We start from the raw sequence: 23,730 nt of genomic DNA on the forward strand, positions 1-23,730 counted from the left end.
ATTTGTTCTAAGAGAATTTTCACAAAAGATTCAAATTGTTTAGTTAACACATATTAAAAAGTTAATAGCTTAAATATTTTTTTTCTAATTTTTAAAAAGTAAAAATTTTGGAACAATTTTAGATTTATACAAAGCTGCATGTAGAGAGATATTTTTCATATCTGACTTATCTTTATAATTGTTTTTCTATAAAATAAAATGTGACCTCAAAGTAGATTAAGAGCCTAAGTGAACTTACTGAGTATTTGTCAAGAAAAGGGACATGATAGATTCAAGATTAACTCAGAGGAGGATGACAAGCAGCCCCCTTTTCCATCTAGAGACTACATAGAAATATGAACAAAAGCTTAATAGATATAAATCCATAGTATGGCCTGGTGGTGGTGGTGGCACACACTTTTTAAACCCTGCACTCTGAAGGCTGAGGCAGGTGGATCTCTTTGAGTTGGAGACCAGCCTGATCTACAGAGTGAGGGCCAGCTCTGTCAGAGCTGCAAGGGGTAACTCTTTTTAAAACAAACAAACAAACAAAATCAAACAAAGAAAGTTGCGAATGTGATAGGGATAAGGGAGCAAGGTTATCCCAGACATCATGATTTCAGAAGCTCTTTGTGATAAGACAGAATTTCGACCAAAGTTAACAAATGCAGCAGACATTTCTGGACCATGGAAAGCAGATGAAAGAGTGCAAAAAAGACCTCAGTCTACAGCATGGTACATGAGCAACAGATTGTCCTTCAAAATTATAGAGACATGTCAAAGTGGGAAGAACTGTTTCAACACAGATGACCCTTCTCCCCACTGACTACCAATGTCCTCAGCCATTTGATAATCGGCAATTGTGCCAAAAGCCAGGAGATTCTTAAGTCTGACTGGCCTCAGAACACAGACTCTTCCATCCTGGCATCGGGGTCTCTGGGGGTGATAGCTGACTGTTGTAGAACTTGCAAAGCATAATCACAACCTATGTGCCCCATGATCTAACAGAGTACACAAGGAGTTTTTGTAACGTAAGTACAAATAAGAGAAACTAGGAATCATCTAAGTAATTAAGGGACACTTAGAACCAGAAGAGAAATGAAGACACAAATGGAAAACAGAGCCCAGAAAGAAAACACAGGTTCTTTCCTCAGGTTGCTGGGAAAACGGCTGACATTCAGACTGAGCATGTTTACTAATAACAGCCCAAACTTTCAAAGCAAGAGGTGCCTGCAGGAAGAAACTGGCAAGAACTTTCCTCGCTACTACAGGAACATGGGTCTAGGCTTTCAGACATTCAAAGACGCCATGGAGGGCACCTACAAAGACAAGAAATGTCTTTCAGTGGTGTGGTGACCAAGAAGATGCCGGACTTCCTGCTACATCCGCAAGAAAATTGCTTCAAGAAGCACCACAATAACATGTCTCTATACCTGTAGTCTGTCCCTCAGTCTGCCCTTGCTCCATCCCCCAAAATGGACATGCAGACAGGAAAGACAAATGCATGGCTTTGAGCAAACAGTGAGCTTCAGTGTGCTAAAGACTTCAGGGTTACGGCACTAAAGCAGTTCCAGAAGCTCTGAAAGGACAATAGCCAACTCCCCAGAACACAGAACAATTATCTTCCAACTCAATAAATTAAAAATCAGACCAGCCAGGTAATAACTTAGGGTGCACTGCAAACCACAAACAAGTGCTGTGATCCCTTCAAAGACACTAGCAAAGCTTTTCTTCTCATAAACCAATACAAGATGCCACGAAGAGTCACCGTCAGAAAAGGGGCACCCAAGAAAGGCAGAAAAGCATCAGGAGAAAAAGCACAGTGGAAACCACCAAGAGGCAGCTTCTCCTAAGTGTACATTCAGGAAGAGAGAAACAGAACTCTCAGAGGGGAAATCAAAGGACCATATACCTTAAGAATTGTCCAGAGACACCAGATATGAGCTGAATGACTGTGTCCAGAAAATCGCTGTCAAATGTGGAAATGAGAAATGGCATTTGTCTTCAGAAAGGGACAAGCCTAGGTGATCCACAGTAATCTGAGAAGACTGGCCTGAGACTGGATTAGCCACACTGCTACCTAAAGGCAAAAGAAATATCAGAGCACAACTTGATACCTATGACTCTAAACCATCAAGTAAATAAAGGTCTTTTCCAGAAATGCTATGAATTAGACAATTTACCTAAAATATTCTCCCAAGGAAAGTCACAGGAGAAGAAAATAAAAGAAACAATCATGGGATGCAGAAAGCACAGCAGCCTAGAGGAATAAAAAGGAAAATGTCTTGGGGAGGTGGTAGAGTAGGCCTAGGTTATATGTCACAGGAGAAGCAGCTGCAAGCCACCCTGTACAACAGAACAAGCCAAAGACCATCAACATAAACGGAGAGGGCAGAGCACACTAGGGAAACAGTACTTCACCGTAACACTCACCCTGGGAAAATGAAGAGAAAAAGACATCAGTCATGGGGAAGCAGTGGGTCTTCCACTCACTGGATCGTGTAAGCTAGCTATCAACAATTTGCAATGGTAGCTAGCAGAGGAACTGAGGAAGAGCTGCTGGTGCCGTGACACCACTAACACGGCTGATAAATGGGGACATGAAAAAGCAAGACTACCAGGCTCCTAACTTTGAAAAGGTCCTAACTTGAGTTTGCCTACTTTGTTTAATTTTGGAGGATCTTTTAGAAGTTAGCAGAAAGAACATTTGTATAAAGTTCCAGAACTTAAAATTTTTAGTTTGCTCTTTTCATATAAAATTAAAATTTTTACTCAAAACATTCTGAACCTTTTTTGAAAAGAGATGTGTACAATTCTATGCTCCTGGGTGCTAATGTATATATATATATACATATGGGTGGTAGAATTCTGGGGTTTTGTTTTTATAATTTAGTCTGTTACTTAATTTAAACATGTACAAAAATATGTCTTTCACAGAAAAAAATTAAAGTTCTATAATTTTAATTAGCCCTACTCACCAATTGCTTTGGTATAATGTCGTGCTCCAAGGAGTAATTCTGGAGCTCGGTACCAGAATGTTACAACCACTGGATCCAAATCTGCTAAAGGCTTCAAAGGTGAATTAAATAATCGGGCAAAGCCCATGTCAGCTGCAACAACAAGAAAACCACATAAGTAAACAGACAGGTCAACTTTACTTACACAGCCCCACTTGCCAGTGTTGTTTATTAAGAGTGTGCTCAGGCCTGGGGCAGCAAATGAAGCACCTTACTGCTTTTACCGACAGAAATGTAAAAAAGCGTGAGACCACAGTGTTTTTGAATAAACTGTCACTCAGTTCTTGACCGAGGTTATGACAGGCTCTGTGCATAAGGCTGCTCCTCTGGCAGATTTCTTTCAGAGGGCCACAGCCTGTGGGGGGTGAACACAACAGGTTGGACATTAAGCTGTACTTCAGTTCTCAGAGCAGGGGCACAGCAGAGTGGGGCTTTCCACTGTCGGCATCAACAAGCCTACTCACAGCTGCCCTCAGGGCTGACCACATTGTATTTTAATACTATTTTCCTCATCGATTTGGCCAGAGTTCCACTAATTTAATTTTAAAACTCATGGCACTTAAGTTGGAAAAGGCTTTTTCTCAGTCTTACACTTCTTCACATGAGACAAAAGTCCAAAAGATCACAAACCCAAGCCCCCAAGTTGGCCCTGAAGAGAGTTCATGGCAATAGTACCATGCCATCAAGCTACTAGGTACGGACTTTGCCCTGCTAATCCATGACCTGAGGCTTTGCCTCTGTATGACACCACATACAGGGTCACTAAACAAAGACAGGATGGCCCCTATTTACCACCCACTGGGAGACATCAAGATTCACAACCATCTGGACAGGTTTAGTTCTGTTCTAACATAATTTTAATGAAGTAAATTCTCCTTTAACTAACAATTGCGGATGGGGAAAACCAAATTTTTGGCAAAGAGTAAACACCTTGAATCAGATTATCGAATGTTTTCTGTGAAATGTGAATGCTCGAAGACACAGTGTCACCCAAACCTCCCATCACTGCACACAATTACATGCAAGTGTAATTCTAAAGGAGGTCTTAAAGGTGCCATGCAAAATCTTTCTAAACCAGACAGTAAAAGACAAATTTAAGGGGCTGGAGAGATGACTCAGAGATTAAGAGCACTGACTGCTCTTCCAGAGTCCTGAGTTCGATTTCCAGCAACCACAAGATAGCTCACAACCATCCATAATAACATCTGGTGTACTCTTCTGGCCTGCAGAATACATGCAGGCAGAACACTGTATATATATTAAATAAATAAATCTTTAGGAAAAAAAAACACATTTACAATTGTTCTTTGGCTGGGTCTAGTCTATTCTGCATAACCTGAACTGGCATTTGAATCTGACATTGTGACATCGGACTGAAGAGATCCCCTCAGAAGCTTATCTAAAGCCAAAAGCATTTGGTAGCCCCAAGATAAGCACAGACAGGGTCTGACATCAATGACAGCCAATGGCTCAGAGTACACCAAGTACATCACATGTTTTCACAGTTAAGAATTTGCCAAGTCTGCATCATAAGAGAGCATTTAAAAAACTTATTGAAAAGTGGAAAGTGAATTTGGGGGACTAATAAAGTAGGATGGGAAAGGTGAAGAGCTGAGTTTTACTGGGCTGGTGAGGAGGAGACACAGCTACAGGTGCCTCTATTCAGCTGTTCTCAACCTGTGGGTTCTGACCCCTTTGTGGGTCGAACCCTTTTTCACAGGGGTCACCTAAGACAACTGGAAAACATAGATATTTACATCACAATTCATAACAGTCACAAAATTACAGTTACAAAAGAACAACAAAAATAATTTCATGGTTGGGGTCACCACAACAAGAGGAACTGTATTAAAGGGTTCTAGCATTAGGACCACTGAGAACCACTGCTCTGCTTTATATCAAACATTGCAACAGAAGCCACTGTTGATTGTGTTCTGTGTTCTTACAATTCTGTATCGGAATTACACTAATTTATAACTTAATTACACGTCTTCCACCCCTAAACCAAACAAATCAAATGCAAGTGACAAACACTGCTTGGCAAAATGACAATGGAAGAAGCAACCAGGTTAGAATAGATTTAATTGTCCTTACAGTGTCAACCTGGAGAGATCTGATATAGAGGGTGCAAAGGGCCATGAATGCCTTTGCCCTTAGACAAGGCCAGGCACAGTCCTGCAGGTCAAGAGCTGTGCATGTGCAGTCTCAGCTGAAGCATCAACATGAGAGCTTATTCTCATTAACCTGACTAAGGAGACTGATCAAAGAATCAGAGTGGCTGGGGACAGAAGCTGCCCACTCTACAGGCTGTCTAACTAAGGCAGAGGCTTACTTTACAGCTATAGAAGTTGATTCTCTAAGGATTGTCTGACACCTGGAGGTTTTCCCTTTTCTGTACATTTGTGAAATGTTTCTAACGGTTGGAATTATGAATACGTATGTGCATATTGATACAGAAAACAGTGATACAGCTACCTACAACAATTTTAAAAGTGTACTGAACTGTGACTTATCAAAGATATAACATACCAATTTTTACTCTTCCTCGCTCAGGACCTTCACCCATAACTAAAATATTAGCAGGTTTCTGTGGAAACAAAAAAAAATTCTTTTCAATAGACAGTAGTTTTCCTTTAAATAGACAAATATGTCAATATAACATAAATCTACTTAAATAAAAATTTTTACTAAAAAATTAAAGTTAAATGCAGGAAGCCATGGCAGAAACTGAATGTGTATACAGTAAAGCCATACACAGGTCCCAGTGCAGCAGTAGCAGACAGCTGAGGCCCTTAATCATCGACAGGTCTTCACGGTGGAGCACAGGAAATCAATCTCTCCCCTCCCCCCACACTCCTCCCTCCCCTCTCTGTTTTTGTTTTTCCAGACAGGGTTTCTCTATAGCTTTGGCGCCTGTCCTGGAACTCACTTTGTAAACCAGGCTGGCCTCAAACTCACAGAGATCTGTCTGCCTCTGCCTCCTAAGTGCTGGGATTAAAGATGTGTGCCACCACTGGCCGGCTTCTTTTTCTTTCTTATTTCAGAGTCTCATGATGTAGCCCTGACTAGCCTGAGTCTAACTATGTAGACCACAGTGGCAGCCTTCAACTCCCAGAGATCTACTGGTCTCCGTCTCCCACTTTTGTTTTTTTTTTTATTTTTATTTTTTTTATTTTTGAGAATCTTATTCTGAAGTCCTGGCTAACCTAGAATTTGAGATGTACACAGGATGGCTTTGAACTTATGATGATTAACACCCTGTCCTCCTGAGTGCTGGGATTCTGGCAAAAGCTACCAGGTCTGATGCATGCTTTCAATTATATAAAATGCTCTAAGAGTTTAAGAAAAAAATTAATCTCCACAGATCATTTAATACAAAATAGCAAATTAATTTCAGGCAAGAATTCCACCTGATACTCCTTTTTGGAAGCCGCAAAATACAAACCTATGTTTAATATAAAAAAAACCCTAATATAGTCTTTTTCTAAACAACTGTTTATAACTCCAGTTCCAGGGGATCCAACACCTTCATAAAGGCAAAACTCCAATGCAAATGAAACATAAATGAACAAATATTAGAAAAATCCAATTAGAAGTAAAAAGAAAACAAATGCTGCTGTTAAAATGGCAGGCTATGGCATCAGAGGTTACAAATTCCTAGTTTCTAAGAGGAGGCAACTTAGCACCAGAAAGCAAGTGCCTGGAAGACAGATGTAGTGCAGAGACTACTGTCGATCCCTCCTAACAGCATTCTTTTCTCAACAGTCTAAGGCAGAGAGCTCTTTGGATCAGCGTGTCTTGCTATCATCATCACCACAATCTTCACCTGGGGCATCTAGCAAAGTGCCAAAAATCACATTACTTTTAAAGTGGCTTAGACTTATTTGGACATGCTATATCTATGCCTCTTCTCCCTCTCTCCCTCCGTGTGTGTGTGTGTGTGTGTGTGTGTGTGTGTGTGTGTGTGTGCGCGCGTGTGTGTGTGTGTGCGCGTGTGTGTGTGTGTAGGGAGAGAGGAAGAGAGAAAGAGCGAGAGTGTGCAGTTGTGTTGTTTGACTAGCCTTGTCAAACACTTGATGTTATTGTTTAGTCAGAACTGAGGAAGCCTCCAAAAGATTGGATAGGTAATTACTTCATTACTCAATGCCATATTAAGATAATAACCTGGTTTCCTATAAAACTAGATTTTTCCCTTCCTGTTGTCAGTAGAAGAATCTGGAAGGAGTTTAGTTTCCAAAGCCAGGACCTGCCTCCAAGCAGTCCTAGATGGAACCAAAATCTGTGATAAATATTTTTCCATGGTGTGCCCCGGTCACCTTGAAAGAAGATGCAGAACATTGCTGGGTGACACTGTGAGGGGCGCACACTCCATGGAAACCAGATGTCCAATGCGACTTAAGATATTCTCACATCATGGTAATAGAACAGAATGAGCATCACTGCCCAGTGGGTACTGACAAAGACTAAAGACGCGATACTGTTTGAAGTTACAGTACCTTTCCCTTAAAATCACTAACAATTCTCTTTTACAACTGGACGGTTTTTCTGTTCTCTACCCTGTGCCTAACCTCCCAAACCCTAACCAGCATCTCCCACAGCAGATACCTGCACTGCAGACATTACCATTCTTGTGCATACATCTCCGGGGCAATGTGATAATGGAAGTGAAACACATCCTGAACATCATGAGCCTTTCCTAATGCTTCCTATGAATCTTTACTACAGTGTCTGCACACGTGTGTGTACACATGCCTCTTCTCTTCTGGATAAGAAGAGTCCAGCTCATTTGGGTGGGGAGTGGAGTTCAATGGTGGGACATGTGCCTACCAAGTTAAGGCTTTGACTCTTAGCACCACAGCACATGAACGCCAACAACAATGCCATTAGTGGCTAATCCTTCCCATGGCTACAAAGGTGGAACCAAGATTCAAACAAACCTCAAGCTCAACACAACCAGGGCTTAATTTTGGGGCTTATTTTTTTTTCCTCTGATGACAGAAAAATCAATTATTTTCTAATGCATCCTTCTATTTTCCTTAATTTGTTTTTTATATCCTTTGTCTCTCCCCAGTTTTTACCGATTTCTTCAGTCTCAGTTTTCCCCTCTCTTTAGCACTTGATTTCACAAAGATCAGAGTTCAAAGTGCTGTAAACTGCAATCCTCACCTAACAAGGTAACAGTCCTGTAACCATGTCTATGTTGAAGAGAGAAAACCAAGCTCACTGGGGCTATGTAAGGAGATAACATGGTCATCCCTCAAAAGATTTCACCAAGAATTAACCAAGCAGGCAAGAGACTTGGGTGCTTATACAGATGATGCCTTTCAACAGGAAGCTGGGGAGCACAATAAACAGACAAGCAAATAAATGGTTTTTTATTTCAAATTATCTGCTTCTATGAAGAGATATTTAGGCAGAGTCAAGACAAACTAGTTGTTTTCCATATCCCTTATTTTTGTTAAAAATGCATGCTAAATGGTATTGATTGACATTACAAGCTTATCTATAATTTAGAAAGACTGAAAATTAAAAACCATGAGCTTAGAACTTAAAATAGGCAGAGCACACACACGCATGTCCTGTCGTCATCCCCCGCCCCCACACACACACACTGACACATAAAAGCCCATTCAGTTACACATGAGTTAAAACCAGAGCTGATGCAGGAGCAGCATGATCACTGTGCAAAGGGAAAACAAAGCCCAGTACATGCACTGGGGGGAGGCCAGACAGAATACGCATCCTTTCAGTACTTTCAGTAGTCCACTAAGTGCCGCTGATTTTGCATCTAATTGTACCCAACATACTTTCAGTTATTAACTCAAAAAAAAAAAAACCCTTGTGTGTTGACTCAAACAACATTTATAAAAATTTACACGAGTTTAGGGGAAATCAGCAATTTTGCAATATGGCTAGCTTCACAAGCTTGCTTCTATGGGAACACTCACTCACCTTTGCCCTCTATTTGATTATTTCCCATGGACAAACTGGAAAAGACATCAAAGATTTCTGTGGCTCTGAGCTTTAAAATAGATTCAGAAATAGTAACAAGGTTCGGGGTGCTGTCCTCCTTGTTTTTAAAGACAGGATCTCTCATTGGCCAGAACTCACTAAGTAGGCTAGAAACCTAGTGACCCACCCATCTCCACTTCCCTAGGGCTGAGATTACAGCTATGCACCACAGTCCTGGCTTCTGTATTTGAGTGCTGGGGGATGGAGCTCTGATCCTCATGCCTTAAGACAGGCACTTTACCCTGGCCTGAGAAAACTTTAAAAAACTACAACGTATCTTTGGAAATCAGGTTTTCTTTTATAAGTCTTTAGAAATCAGGACTATAACAAAAATCTAAGGTCTAACAATTGCTAAAAAGTTAGACTGGGTGGTCTACTTTTTATGCTTTTTAAGTAGCACAATTAAGACCGTTTTTATATGCTTTTCAACAGGATAATTCAGAAAAATTTTAAATCCTATTCAGAAAAACTATTTTATGGTGTTTTGTCTATAAATACGGTATTTCTCTTTTGTAATGTGAGAAGCCTAAAAGTCAAAAGAAAAAAGCCTGGAAGCCCACCATGTATCTCAGCAGGTAACACACAGTTTATATCAGGTAAGCTGAGTCCTGGAAAATTATCCTGTCTAGTAACAAGAAGCCTAAGAAACACACACATACTGGTCCTGTTTTTGGAAACATTACTGCCATCTACTTTGTTCAAAAAATAGGAGCAGTCACCTAACTTAAAATATAACAATGTATTCCCATAGGTCATATGGAACATGGAGAAAACATGTCTAACTCAAACAATCCTCTATATTTCATCAGCTTCAAAAGTCATTCAACATCATCTTCAAGTCTACTTCAAGAAAATCTTTAAGACATCATTTAAAATAAGCATTTTCGACAGAAGATTCTAACACTGTGTTAGGACAGTGGCCTCTAAGCTGTCGAGCAGCCACCTCTCCTGTAAAGGTCCATGTACACATACACACCCACAGTTTGCAGCTCTAACTCTAGGAAAACATTACAAAGGACAGAATGCAGCTCACTATGCATTTTCAATATCAATGTTAAGTTAATGGAAAATACTGATCTAGATATCAAAGTGTTCTTCACAATTGATCACAGATACTTAGAGAAGGAAACTGTCTACCTAGCTAGTCATTTAAGCAAAATCCTGTTGGCATAAGCACAATATTCATAAACTATAACCAATGCAAACCTCATATTAAGTTTGCCTTCACTGTTAGCATGTCTGTTTTACCCTTTTCTAAATTGTATAGAAGAACTCATGTTTTACTTGCTACCTAATTAAACAAACTAGAAATTCATAAAATAAATCTATGGAGTACCAAATAAATTCCCAAAAATGACTATAACTAACAATTATAAAGTCTCTTCCAAAAAGCTGTTTAAAGAACAATGTTTAATACACTTCTGATAATCTCATCTGTAATAAAGGTCCTCAAGCCTCATCAGTATTATATATATATCAGAATTCCCTTCCCCTCTAAGGCTGAGTAATATTCCACTATATGTACATGCGACACTTTTTTATGTGGTCATCTATCAATGGATATTCATGTTGATTCTACCTTTTTGCTATTGTGGATAAATGGTTCTAAGGAAAAGAATTCATAGGGCTGAGGAAATATCTGTCAGAACCCACATGAAAAGCTTAGTGTGGTGATATGTGTTATTAATTCCAGCTCTGACGAGGTACAGACAGACCCTGGGCTAGCCAACCAACCCAGGCTAATGAAACCCTGTTTCAAGTAACAAAGTGGAGGCTGGCTGAGGCAAAGCTGAGGTTGAGTTCTGGCCTCCATGAGCACCTGTACACATAAACACACACACACACAGAGGCTGAAACTCTATCCTCCATGAGTGCCTGGACATGTAAACAGATATACACACAGGCTGAACTCTGGTCAACATGAGCGCCTACTGAGACAGACAGACAGGCAAGGCAGACAGACACATACACGCACATGGTTCTAAAAAGGTATTCACAGACAACTTTCTGAGACCTTTCCTTGAGTTCTTCTGGGCACATATCCAGAAGTGGAGGAATTGCTGTATTGTGGTGACTCCACATTTAACTGTGGGAGGAACTGCCGCTCTTTTCGACAGCAGTTACATCATTTTACATTCCCACCAGAAGAACAAAAGGGCTAAACATCCTTACTGATATCTGCATGAAATGTTCCCATGAACTCCTCTTCACAGTCAAAAGGCATGTGGAACGCCTTCTATGGATAACCAGATAATAGGAGAGAAACATGGAAGTAACTTATCCCAACTACTTGAGCTAGAACCTCTAGGGATTTGTTTGTATAGAAAGATTAACACTTCAGCTTGGCTGGGCCACAGTGCCCAGGTGTTTGAGTCAAACATTATTCTAGATATCTCTGTGAACTACAGACCTGAAACCAATTCTGGGAGGTAGCAGACCTTTCAGAAGGGTAGGCCTGGTGGTGGAACCCTTGTCATGGCTCACTAGAAACTCACTCTTCATGGGCGTGGGAACCTAGCCTCACCGCTTCCTCTTCTACTTCCTGGCAAAGGTTTTATTCCATCTCTCATTCCCCATCATCGTCACCTAACCAACCAAAGGCCCAAAGCAATAAGGTCCGTCTACTATGAACTGAGAGATCCAAAATACATCTTTTCTTTTTGTAAGTTAATCATGTCAAGTATTTTATTACAGTGCTGCAAAGACAATGCCCTCCTTCCTGTGAGAAGGTATCTAATCAAACAACGGCTCTCATAGAAAGACTGACTGCGAGCAACAAAGAATGCACCAGCAGGGGCTTGCATGTCCAACTTAATTCTACATCTTCCTGGATCTCCACCTTGCAGTCTATCCTGCAGATTCAGAATAACTAGGCCTCTAAAATGCAAAAACCAATTTCCCAAAATAAACTGCTTTCTATATGTCTCTATGCCCACACTTTGTGTGTTCTGCTGCTCTGGAAAAGCCTAACACGAACAGGAGCAGCAGAGACAGAATTGTAACTGCTACAAACATTCTCACTGCCTAGAAGCAGGGAAAGGATGAGAGGGAGCCACCAGCACAGGGAGAGGCAAGGTGTAAGACATGTACCTTTGCTTTAATTTCTCTCTACCTCAAAGTGACTGGGGAACTTAATGTTGTAATATGAAAAGGTTTCATTTAGATCCATAAATTACTATCTGTGCTTCCTTCCTATCAGACCGTTTTCCTTCAATTTTCAGCACGATGACAAGAAACTAACAAAGCACATCCATACAAATGTCCTTTTCTTGCCCTGAGCCCACACAGGGCTCTACATGAATGACCACATTCCCTAACAAAAACAAGCCTGAGGACTACTGAGAACTCAAGAACAATGGCAATGGGTTTTTGATCCTACTGCATGTGCTGGCTTTGGGGGTGCCTAGGCAGTTTGGATGCTCAACTTACTAAACCTGGATGGAGGTGGGCGGTCCTTGGACTTCCCACAGGTCAGGGAACCCTGATTGCTCTTCAAGCTGATGAGGGAGAGGGACTTGATCGGGGGAGGGGAAGGGAAATGGGAGGCGGTGGCGGGGAGGAGGCAGAAATACTTAATAAATAAAAAAAAATTAAAAAAATTAAAAAAATAAAAAAAAAAAAAACAAGCCTGAACCATTAGCCTCTGCTGTGTGATCATTAATGATGACAATATAAATCTTCACTTACCAAACAGGAGTATTAGTGGCAAAAGCTCAATATTTGTCTCTATCATCTCAACAAAAGAATGTTTCCATGTTTATTTTTGAGAGCAAATGTAGCCAGGATGGACTCAAAACTGTGATCCTCCTGCCTCTCTCCGCCTCTTGCGTGCTGGGATCACAGGTATGCTCAAACCAGTATTTGTATTAATAATAAACCTGATTTAATTACACAGAAAGTTCAGTAAATCCTTGGTTATTATCAAAAGGGTATTTTCAGGGTATGTGCATCAGTTATCCACCTTACCATGCAGTTTCTTGTGACAAGGCAGAACATTCCACCAACATAACACCAGAAATTACATACACGTGTTTCATGCATCACTGTGACCATTTATCAACCATATTTCAAAGGCACAGAAACTATAATGGACTATTACAGTATTTGTTCTGATAAGTGTTTCATCTGCATTAATACTTGAGAATATGACGCTAAAAGCTGCATAGCTTCTGAACAGAGTCTGAGAGTAAATATTTTAAATATCTTATTACCACATATCAGCATCATATGTAGCTACTTTAAAAATTATAGACCCCAAATTAAATCTAAAATTTAAGTTTTAGCTGATGGCAAGTGCTTACACTTTTAAAAATATAGTCTTTCACTCCAAAGGCAAGGTTTAAGAGGTTGGCGCCTGAACAGTGGCCAACTTTAAGGGAGCCAGCTGTGCTAAGTGTCCAGACAACAGCTCTAAGGCCTGTGTGCCTAGGAGACACAGGACAGCTAGATGCTTAAAAAGAGCAAGGATGCCACAAGAAAACCCAGAGAATCAACTGACCTGGGTCCATAGAAGCTCAAAGACACTGAACCAACAACCAGAGAGCCTGCATGAGACCGACCTAGGTCCTTCTGCACATGTTACAGTGGTGTATCTTGACCTTCTTGTGTGACACTGAACAGTGGGAGCAGGAACTGTCTCTGACTCTTGTTGTTTTTTAGAACCCTACCTCATACTGGGTTGCCTTGGTCAGCCTGAATACAAAGGGAGGTGCTTAGTCTTACTGCAACTTGATATGCCATGTTTTGTTGACATCCATGGGAGGCCTGCCCTTTTCTGAACAGATATGGAGGAGTGGATTGGGGGAAGGAAGCAGAAGAGCAGTGGTAGGGAGGGACTAGGAGGAGAGGAGGGAGGGGAAACTGCAGTTGGGATGCAAAATAAATAAAATTTATTTTTTTAAAAAGAGCACTGATACACCCAGCAGAGAACATCAGGGACATCTCATTTTAAGGAAGGAGGTCACAAGAGGAGGTGCTGCCATATGAAGAACATTCTGGATACTAGTCAGGTAGTGCTGTATATAGAAGGATAATGGAGTGGAGCACAGTGCCTCACTGTAGAGGGCTACATAAGACTGCTCAGCATTGCTAGCACGCAATGACAACACCATTAATCTTTGGTATTCGTCATTATTATTTGGACAGCATCTACAGACAATAGATCTTTTTGTTGCCTTCTGTTAAGGTGCTCTGGTCTCCCAAACCCTTTATGCTTGAGATGGTTTTACCAGAGCCTTCTAAAAGAACCTATTCTTCACTAGCCCACTTCACAGAGAGTATTTCTACACTGTATAAGAGCTTCACCAAAAGAGAGGGGAAACTGGACCTCTAGCTACTTTGTTACTGTTTTTAGTTCATTCTACTCAAGCAGTCAAGTGACAAACTTAGGAAAGCCACTCAGAATTTCCTGAATAAACATCTATTTTTATGTGAATTTCTAAAAAGAACAAACAAAACTAAACAAAATGTAGAGCTATTCTAGCTTAATTGGTTTTATGAGAAAAATGTCCTTCCAATGGAATTTTCATTCTTTTACAAGTCACGAAGAAAGCTGGTAGTACAAAGCAGACAGAAAAAACAGAAATGTTTCTGTTATTGAGATTTATCTTTAACGTCATAAAAAACTGAAAGTTATCTATTTTTGTCCTATAAACCCACTGTGTCTACATACAATATTTCAATTCCATTAGGAAGGGAGTTTGCATAAAGAAAAGGACTCAAGCAAACTTCTTTGCTACTGGTCCTGAAAGCACTATGGTGTGAAGGCCAGGACAAAATGACTCATGCTCAAGGCTCTTGACAGGACTACCTCAGGCTCCAGGAAAGCAGCCCACTGGAATCACTCATGCAAGATTAGAGACTGAAAGAACCACAGCACAGTGGCCCTGTGGCTCCATTTCAGTCTGTGAATTTGTTCTTATGTACACATGTGGTGAGAGACAAAATTCCTGCACTGTGCATTAAAACAAGAGTGCTGATCTAAAGCTGACTTAAGTTAACACCTTTACAAAGAAAAGAACTAAAAAAACAAAACCCCACATTTGCTTATATAACAAGAAAGCAATCCAAGTAATTTAAACCTATCGAGACTTAATGAATTAATGAATAATAATACTTTAGTTTTTTTTTTTTTTTAAAGCAAACAAGGGCTGGGGAAACAGCTCAATAGGTAAAGTCCATGCTGCACATGTGTGAGGCCCTGGACTCTCGGCACTCATTCAACAGCCAAGTGTGGCTGTAACTCTACAAATGGTGGAGACAGTGGGTGTCTAGGCTTCTCAGGGCTCGGATTCACTAACCAGCTAGTCTAGTGGAAAGGGCCAGAACTAAGTCCAGTAAGCAGCACTGTCTAAGCTAACAGTGAAGACAGCAATAGAGGACATAGCTGATGACCACCTCCTGTAAGTGTGTCCTATCAACAGCACAAGGACAAGACTACTGCATGTTCACACACCACCAAGCCCCAAGAGCTGCCCGCCTACTTACCTATGGCAAGATTTTCTACAGACAATGGGGAAAGTACTCACTATAAACATATTTCCTGGTTGAACCCAACTGTGACTCACCAAATCCCTGTGTAACACCCAGTTGGCATGAAGATAATGAATCCCATCTAGGATCTGGTACAACAGTGACTTCACCATTCCCCGAGGTAACTGAACTGGCTTCTTGTTGGCTTTTGAAGCTCTGTGAAACTTAATTATATGCTGAAAGAAAGAAAATACCACAAGAAGCTTTACAAGTAAGAAAAGGCAATGCCGAGATCACCCAAGACACTAACAACAAAAATGGTCAGTTCCATTTTTAAAGCTAGTGATGGCATCTCAGGAAACGAAGACGTCAGGAACTAGGGTGCTCTACACTTTAAAATATAACTAAAGATGATTATACTGGGGGCACTATGGGCCTGATTATCTAGCAGGAATTTTCATGAACAAAATCATTTTTATTCTGTAAAGATTCAATAAAAAAGGGAAAGACAAAATTCTGACAGATGGAACAGCACAATTTCTGACACTCACACAATATGAAATGGGGATTTCAGTAAAACACAGCCAACATATAGAAACTAAAACAATGGTAACAAGTACACAGCCAGTTAAAGCTAAATATACTTAGAAACATAAAGGATCCAGATGAGGAAAAAGCCTGCCACCCTGCAAAGCTTTCTCTGTACACATGACTAGACAATTAGAGAGAATATAAAGCACAACTTTTCATCAATTAAAACACTTCGCAAATAAATGTACATGAAAAGGTTTCTTCCTCTCCAATGTTTCAAGCTCACGATGAGCTTCTCTATTTTCTATAGAACACCTGTAAATTTCAGGACACTTCAAGTCAGCTCTGCATGCGAACCACTGCACACTCATGTCTAGCACATACTGCACAGGGGTTCTTCATCATTAAGCTGATTCTTGTGGTTAAAGAAAAAAAGAGTAGAAGTGTGATGCTTAACACTGCAGGCTAATATCTGGTCTTCTGCCAGATGTTATACAGAATAACAGACAGAAGGAATAACTAGTAAGCTGTGAGCCAAAGAGCTGTATTTCCAAAGGGGGAAATGTAGCAGAGCCATTTGCAGTGAGAACAGAAACTCACTCGTTGGTACATGCCTGTCTATATTTAAATAACAGCACCAGGCTACCTTAAGTTTCTTCTCAGTTTTTTACCTCAGGCATTAGTTAATAATTTAGAATATGTATCACCTATCTTAAAATGTGCTATCGAGTTTGTGCCAGTAAGAAGAAAATCCGCTGACTCTCCAAATGTAATAAAAATAGGTTTAAGTAGAGTACATTAAAGAACTTAAAAGCTTCAAGTTTCCCAGAATAAAAACTAAGTCGCGGAGGTAAGAGAATTGAAAGTGTATTTCTTCAGGTCACATACCAAATACTACAGAGATTTAAAAAAAAAAAAAAACCTAACATTTTAAAAACAATAAATAAATGAAATCCTATAGCATGGGAATATCTTGCCTTATATTCTTCATATTCCAAGGCTAAAAAATCAAATACACAGTAAACAGGCTATAAATCTCACCAATGCTTAAATGATTTTCAAAACAACTCTTAATTATAACTTTTGCTACCTTATGTCAGTCAATCCACATATTATATTCCAATTAAAGTAGGGGGAAGAGTAAAGTTTTAGGGAAATGAACTAGCCTGTTTTTATTAAAATATTCATTTGCCTTCATAAGTATTAGTAAAATAAAAAAGGCAATTATGAATTACTTATATATATCAAATTGTATGCAATATAACATATATAAAATACTTGTTACATCACACTAAATAACAATATATAACTACTGTATATATCCTTAGACATCCCTTCTGCTTTCATGTCCTATACTATGTGTGTGACTCACTAACTTTAATTAAGGTTGGTTGCATGAACATGGGTGATAGGGAAATGTTTTTATTTTGTCTATTTAAGGTAAGATGCATTTACATTCTTATCAATATAGTATGAGTTTTTTATGGATTTGACTAAACCGGTAAACTGTAATCACCCATTTGAGAAATCTGCAATACACAATTTGGGTCTAAATATGTAAAAATGCCATAGGCCACACAAACTTAAGAAACAAACCCACAAGAGATGCTGCAACCCACTTCTGCACAAATCTTGTTTTGTAGTGTGGCTCTCATCAGCAATGATTTTTTCCCGTAAACAAAAGCATGCCCATTTAAACAGTACAGCATATTATTGCCAATGAAAATGGAATACATTAAATTAACATCTGCTGTGAATAACTAAAAACTGATTAGTAAGTTTTCCACACTTAGCTTATACAGCTTGTAACAGCTTCAGGACTATTAGGAGACTTTCCCAGTGTCACAGTACAGGGGCAGGGACGGTAACCAGACCCATTTATCCTTTTATAGCATGCTTACCCAACAAGTACTGCTTCATTTTAAAGTCCTTCACATTACAGAATAAAAGAACATAAGTTCTTTCAAAACCTTAGAGTAAACAAGCTCACCTTTTAAAATCAACTCTGTAATTAGAAAACAATGCTCTGCAATGTTCAATCACACTCCTCTTGCTTTACTGTCTGTTACAAAGGCCAACACACCACGATCAAAAAGAAAAGTCTCCCTAGTCTGAAGACTCAAAATGCTTCAACATCCAGAACTTTGTGAGAGCTAACATGATTCCACACCATGAAACACTGTTTCACATTCAAAATTGTTATAAACACTGTATGAAATTCCCTTCAGGCTATATGTATAAGGTAAATATAAAACTGAAACATGAGTGAATTTCAAGTTTAGATGTGAGTTCTGCCTCTAAGATGTCTCATTAAACATATGCAAATACCCACCCCACATCTGAAACCCTTCTGTTTCCTTTCTTAGTAAGGCAACTCGACCCACTGAACAAAGCAAACGCTTCCAGTGAGGAGATTTCTAGTGCAGTGGAAGCTGACTGAACACAACAGTCCTGGCTACCAGCAGTCCACCTTACCCAGAGGTCATGTTCAGCATAGTCAAAGAGAAGCCATACTTTCCGATCAGCATGAGACAGAAACACCTTCTGAAGAGAGATGACGTTTGGGTGCTTAAGCTCTCGAAGTAACTACAAAAGAAAGGAGATTCATTCAAAATTTAACACAAACCTTTAATACCTTTAAAAAAAAAGATTCACACCAAATTAGGTGTGGTAGCACATATATCTATTCAAGGATTATGAGCATTCTCTGCTACCACCATGGCAGGCATTTCTACCTTGCTGCTACGAACTGAACGAAGGTCTACAAAGATAAATTCTGAAGCAGAAAGACCACCTGAAGCCCAGGAGTCCACAGCCAGCCTGAGCAACAAAGCAGAGCTCCATCTCAGACCTCACCCATCCCCCATCCCAGTTGCAATTTAAAGGCAACACAAAGCCAATGCTTACTGATATTAAGCATTCAGTCAACACCCACATAGTGTGATGTGACAGAAAACCTGCAGGGAAAAAGATACTGAAAAGGGATAACAGTAAATCTGTCATTTGTTGCTTGACTGGTAATTTTAACTTTTATCAAAATTACAATCTTAGCCATGTTTAAGTCCACAGATTGGTGGCATTATTCAATGCTGTTGAACCATCACTACTATAAAATGTTTTCAACATTCCAAGCAGAAATGCTGTATCTGTCAACAACCCAGTTCTAGGTAAACTCTAGTACCTGTCTCTAAGGGTTTCTATGGCAAACACCTAGTGTTGGTAGGTTCTCATAACACCTTGTCTTTCTTATTTGTGTTGACAGGTGTACTATACTATTGGTACTGAGGAGCTGACAGGAGGAAGGACAACTTTGGGTATCACTTTTGACGTGCCATCCATGTGATTGATTGATTTTTATGTGTATCTGTGTGTCTGCTACATGTGCAGGACCCACGCAGATGAAAATCGGGAGCCAGATCCCCAAAAGTTGAAGTTATAATAAACGGTTGTTAGCCACCTGATGTGGGTGCTGGTGACTTAAGTTTTATCCTCTAGAACAGCAAGTGCTTAACCAATGAGCCATCTCCCCAACCCATTTATTTAGTCATCCATCTATCCATGCATCCATCTATTTATTTTTGAGATAGGATCTCTCACTGGCCTGGGTTTGGCCAGTTCATCCCCACCTCCTCTGCACTGGGATTACAAGCACTGGCATGTACCACCACACCTACTTTTTTTTTGTAGATCCTAGGGATTAAACTCAGTACCTTGAAAGCACTTTACCCACCAGCTTCACACTTATCCTTTTTGTCTGGCTCATTCACTCAGTATTATCTTCAAGGTTTATCTTTGTTGTAGGGCGTAGCAGTTGTCCCGCCCTCTTTTATAGGTGAAAGCATACCATTATATAGAGAGACATTCCTCAGCTTACAATAGATTTACATTCTGATAAAGCCATCCTAAATTTAAAACATCATCATCAATAATATATTTATTAAGTCAGACATGGCAGTACATGCCTGTATTCCCAGAGCTGGTCAGTGGAGACAGGTGGATCCCAGGGACTAAAAATTATAAGTTTTCTGAATATTTGCCTGCTTTGAATATATCATTCACTATAAACCTGATTTACTGCAGTTATATTTAATTTAAACTAGTAAAGTATAAAAAAATAGTAATATTTAGAAACATATAATGCCAATATATGTCTCTCAGAGTGAAGAGGAAGAAACTAGGTAAGAAAACTTGTAATATTTTCAAAATGACAGTGTTTTTTTTTTCTTAAAAAATTATGGATTTGTGTGTGTGTGTGTGTGTGCATAGATGCGTGTGTACAGCCCAGAGGACAACCTCTGGTGTCTTCCTCAGACATGCTGCCCACCTCCTTTGAGACACAGTCTTCCACTGCTTGGAGCTCTCCAATTACAGTACACTGGACAGCCAACAAGCCCGGGGTGCCTCCCGCCTTTATTTCCTGGGCACTGGGATTACAAAGCAAGCCCTGCTATGACCATGGCAGGCATTTCTACTTGGATGCTAAAAAGTAAATAAAGGTCTTTGTGATTACAAGGTAAGTACTTTGCCAGCTAAACCACTGTATTCTAACAATTTCTAAAAGCATAACCAGGTTTTAAATGTATACCTTAATCATGTTAATAAACTGAACCTTAACTATGCCAAATTATTTTTTTTAATTAATTTGAAAATCTTCCTTCAACCAAACTCTTAAAAACTGATTAAAAAAACCAGAAATGCTGAGGTTGATGTGCAGTGCATTGTGAAAGCCGTCTAAATATGGACCCACCCCATCTATCAGATACTCTCGCATATACTGGTGGTAGGCAACTGATACCTGCTGTACACTAAGTTAAATGGATTCCAGCCCACAGGAATTCTGGAAATGAATGTAGCAAACAGCTCACAAAAAAATGAGAGCTTTGGAAGAATCTCTCAAAATTCTCTCCTAGCCATGCTGATGATATGTGTCACAGGCTAGCCCTAAAGGGGTGGCAATAGTTCAAAGTGAGCAACAGAAATCCTAAGGTTTTTATTTGTAATAAATATTACTAAAGAACCAAACTGAGCCAGGAGATGGTGGTGCATGTCTTTCCAGCACTTAGAAGGCAGAGGCAGGCAGATCTCTGTGAGTTTGAGGCCAGCCTCGTCTACAGAGTGAGTTTCAAAATAACCAGCACTACACAGAGAAACTCTATTTTGAAAAAACAAAGCAAAACAACAATAACAATGACAAAAACAAACCAGAGAAAACCCCAAACAAACAAAACACAACAACAACAACAAAAAGAACCAGACTGAATGTGAGCAAGTTGCTAAAAGGGGGGAGTCGGGGAGGAACTGAAGGGTTTAATAGAAGGCAGAAGGCAGTAAAACAAAGATGGAATTCTTTTCCTTCCTTACCTTTTATTAAGCCTGCCACTCAGAGTCATTTTATCCACATTCAAGTTCATTCTTCTCTCCACCTCTTGACTTATTTTGAATTAAATTCCAGATATTATACTATTTCGCCAATAAGTATTTGAGTATGTACCTCTAAAACAGTCTTTCTCTCTCAACACACAAAAAAAAATAGCAATCAACAGTAACAACATATCCAGAAAAGCTTCACATTAAATTTTATACTTACTGTGTAGCTTTGCCTGTCTAAGGTGCCTGACTGGTCTAACTAAAAAGCTGAACAGCCAAAGGCTAAGCAGTAGAGGGTTAAGTGGGCAGAGAAAGAGAGACAGAGACAAAGAGAGAGAAAAAAAGAGAACAAGGGAGAAAGGGGCCAGCCAATCAGACAGAGTGGGATGTACAGAATGAAAGAAAGATAAAAAACGCAGAGGAAGAGAAACTTGTCAAACTAAATTGTAAGAGCTAATGAGTGTGAAGGCTCAAGGTCAGAGTTTGGGCTTGCTCAAAGTTGTTGACACAACTATGCCTACACACCCTGATCTAGGGTGTGGTTGCTTGGTATTTTGGACATTAAGATGACCCATAGAGGTGTATCCTCTCCACCCTAACCAAAGAATACTTCTGCCCCTTCTTTTGATATAGAAAATTTGGCCTAGGACTAGCTGCCTTCGGGATACTTGGTCTAAGGTGGGTTCACTTCTTAAACAGAATGTTTTTCTCAAGAATTAATAACTTGATGTGAAGCATTGGGACAAGTAACTGAGCTGGTTGTTCTCTGTATTATGTTAAAGCAGTCTTTTGCCTTCTTTCCCCTTTTGTATTGGGGTATAAAAATGTATAGAAAAATAAACGTGGGTGTACTCAGAACTCAGAAAAGGAATTCAGCATTCAGTATTCACAGAGTTGGCCTCCCAATACTATCCTAAGTGTCTGTGTTTCTTTATCTCTGTTCTTCCTACCTAACTTTTCTAAGGCCCACACCCCTACCTTGGACCATATGAACTGAACCCACATGGCTAGGAGCCTGGCAAAAGTCATGCCAAAAAGGTGGCACCTCACGTATGACAGCCCAACGTGGTCCAGCTTGCAACAAGTGGGACAAGCCTAAACTAAGGCTGAGCATTCATAACTCATAATAAGTTTCCGTGTCTATTTGGGAACTGGTTGGCGGTCCCAAAAGAAAACCTGCTACAAAAGAAATGGTTAAGTCCTATTGCTGAAGAAACCATGGAGATAGATCCATTGCCAACTCTCTACTCAACAAGCATTCTTTCCTTTCCCCATATATTTCTATAATAACACCAGGCTCACTTATTTGTACTGTTAAGATTTATGAGTCTCTTTTCCCAGCAGTGTAAAAATACTCAGAAACAGAGACCCAAATTTGTGTATCTTAATTATTCCTACTTTAAAATGTTCTGTTAACAAATGGCTGGTTTTGAAGATACATTAACATGAATCTGTAAAATGAGTGTGACTATTTAAATGAGTATTCCTAGATTACAGAAGCCACATTTATGTACAGACAGGAAAACTAAAACAATAACACAGGCAGACACTGTGACTCATGATATGAAGGTCTGATTACAGAGTCAGGAAACATGCATTTGGAATCATAATTTTTTAAAAATTTATTGTCATTGTATGTATGTTTGCATCACTGAGCGTGTGTGTTTGAAGGTCAGAGGAAAATGAGTGGGAGCTGGTCCTCTAATTCTACCCCTCAGGTTCGGGAACTGAACTTAAGTCATATAGCTTGGGAGTAAGAACCTTTATCTACAGAGCCATCTCAATAGCTCAGAGCCAGAGTTTTATAGAAGAAAAACCTCAAGTCAATCTCAAGGATGCAATGCTTAGTTTAAATATATGCACAATTATTAACCATATTTATATAAGAACACTTCCTTTGAAGTAAGGAGATTCTAATTACCACATGAAAGCTTGTGCTTCCAAAAGAAAAATGGACATGGTGATAATAAAACAACAGAATCTCAATTTTAACAGGTGCTCATGAAGACATCAATCCCACCCTAGCCACAGAAAACTGTTAGCTTGATGTAACAACTGTCATTGACCAAAACTAAGTAACAACAGTAAGTTTAATTAGTGATATTTATTGGAGGAGGGTGTTCACATCAACTGTTGTGCTTTCCTGTCGCTTTAAGGGACAAGCCACGCCGACTCCCATTACCTCTGACCTGCCCGCTGCCATCTTGGGCCCTTCCTTTTCTGCTTCCTTGACGTGCGTGCTTTTTATTATAAGGAAGACCCAGCCGGGCGATGGTGGCGCACGCCTTTAATCCCAGCACTCGGGAGGCAGAGGCAGGCAGATCTCTGTGAGTTCGAGACCAGCCTGGTCTAC

At 39.8% G+C, this 23,730-nt stretch overlaps 1 protein-coding gene across 4 annotated transcripts in view; it reads right to left on the reverse strand.

The window, feature by feature from the left end:
• Cdk8 (cyclin dependent kinase 8) overlaps window positions 1–23,730 on the reverse strand; it is a 63,902-nt gene that overhangs the window by 12,833 nt on the left and 27,339 nt on the right. For 3 of the 4 annotated variants that reach the window (XM_026784943.1, XM_005344693.2, XM_005344692.2), the window contains exons 3-6: window positions 18,486–18,596; window positions 15,575–15,715; window positions 5,526–5,583; window positions 2,958–3,089 (exon numbers count right to left, since the gene is read on the reverse strand). In XM_026784943.1, coding sequence (XP_026640744.1) covers window positions 2,958–3,089; window positions 5,526–5,583; window positions 15,575–15,715; window positions 18,486–18,596 — 442 coding nt within the window. The remainder of the gene's footprint in view (window positions 1–2,957; window positions 3,090–5,525; window positions 5,584–15,574; window positions 15,716–18,485; window positions 18,597–23,730) is intronic. The other variant, XM_013350969.2, reaches the window with a different exon arrangement.

This window comes from Microtus ochrogaster, chromosome 2, assembly GCF_000317375.1.
Source record: "Microtus ochrogaster isolate Prairie Vole_2 chromosome 2, MicOch1.0, whole genome shotgun sequence".
Classification (NCBI taxonomy): Eukaryota; Metazoa; Chordata; class Mammalia; order Rodentia; family Cricetidae; genus Microtus; species Microtus ochrogaster.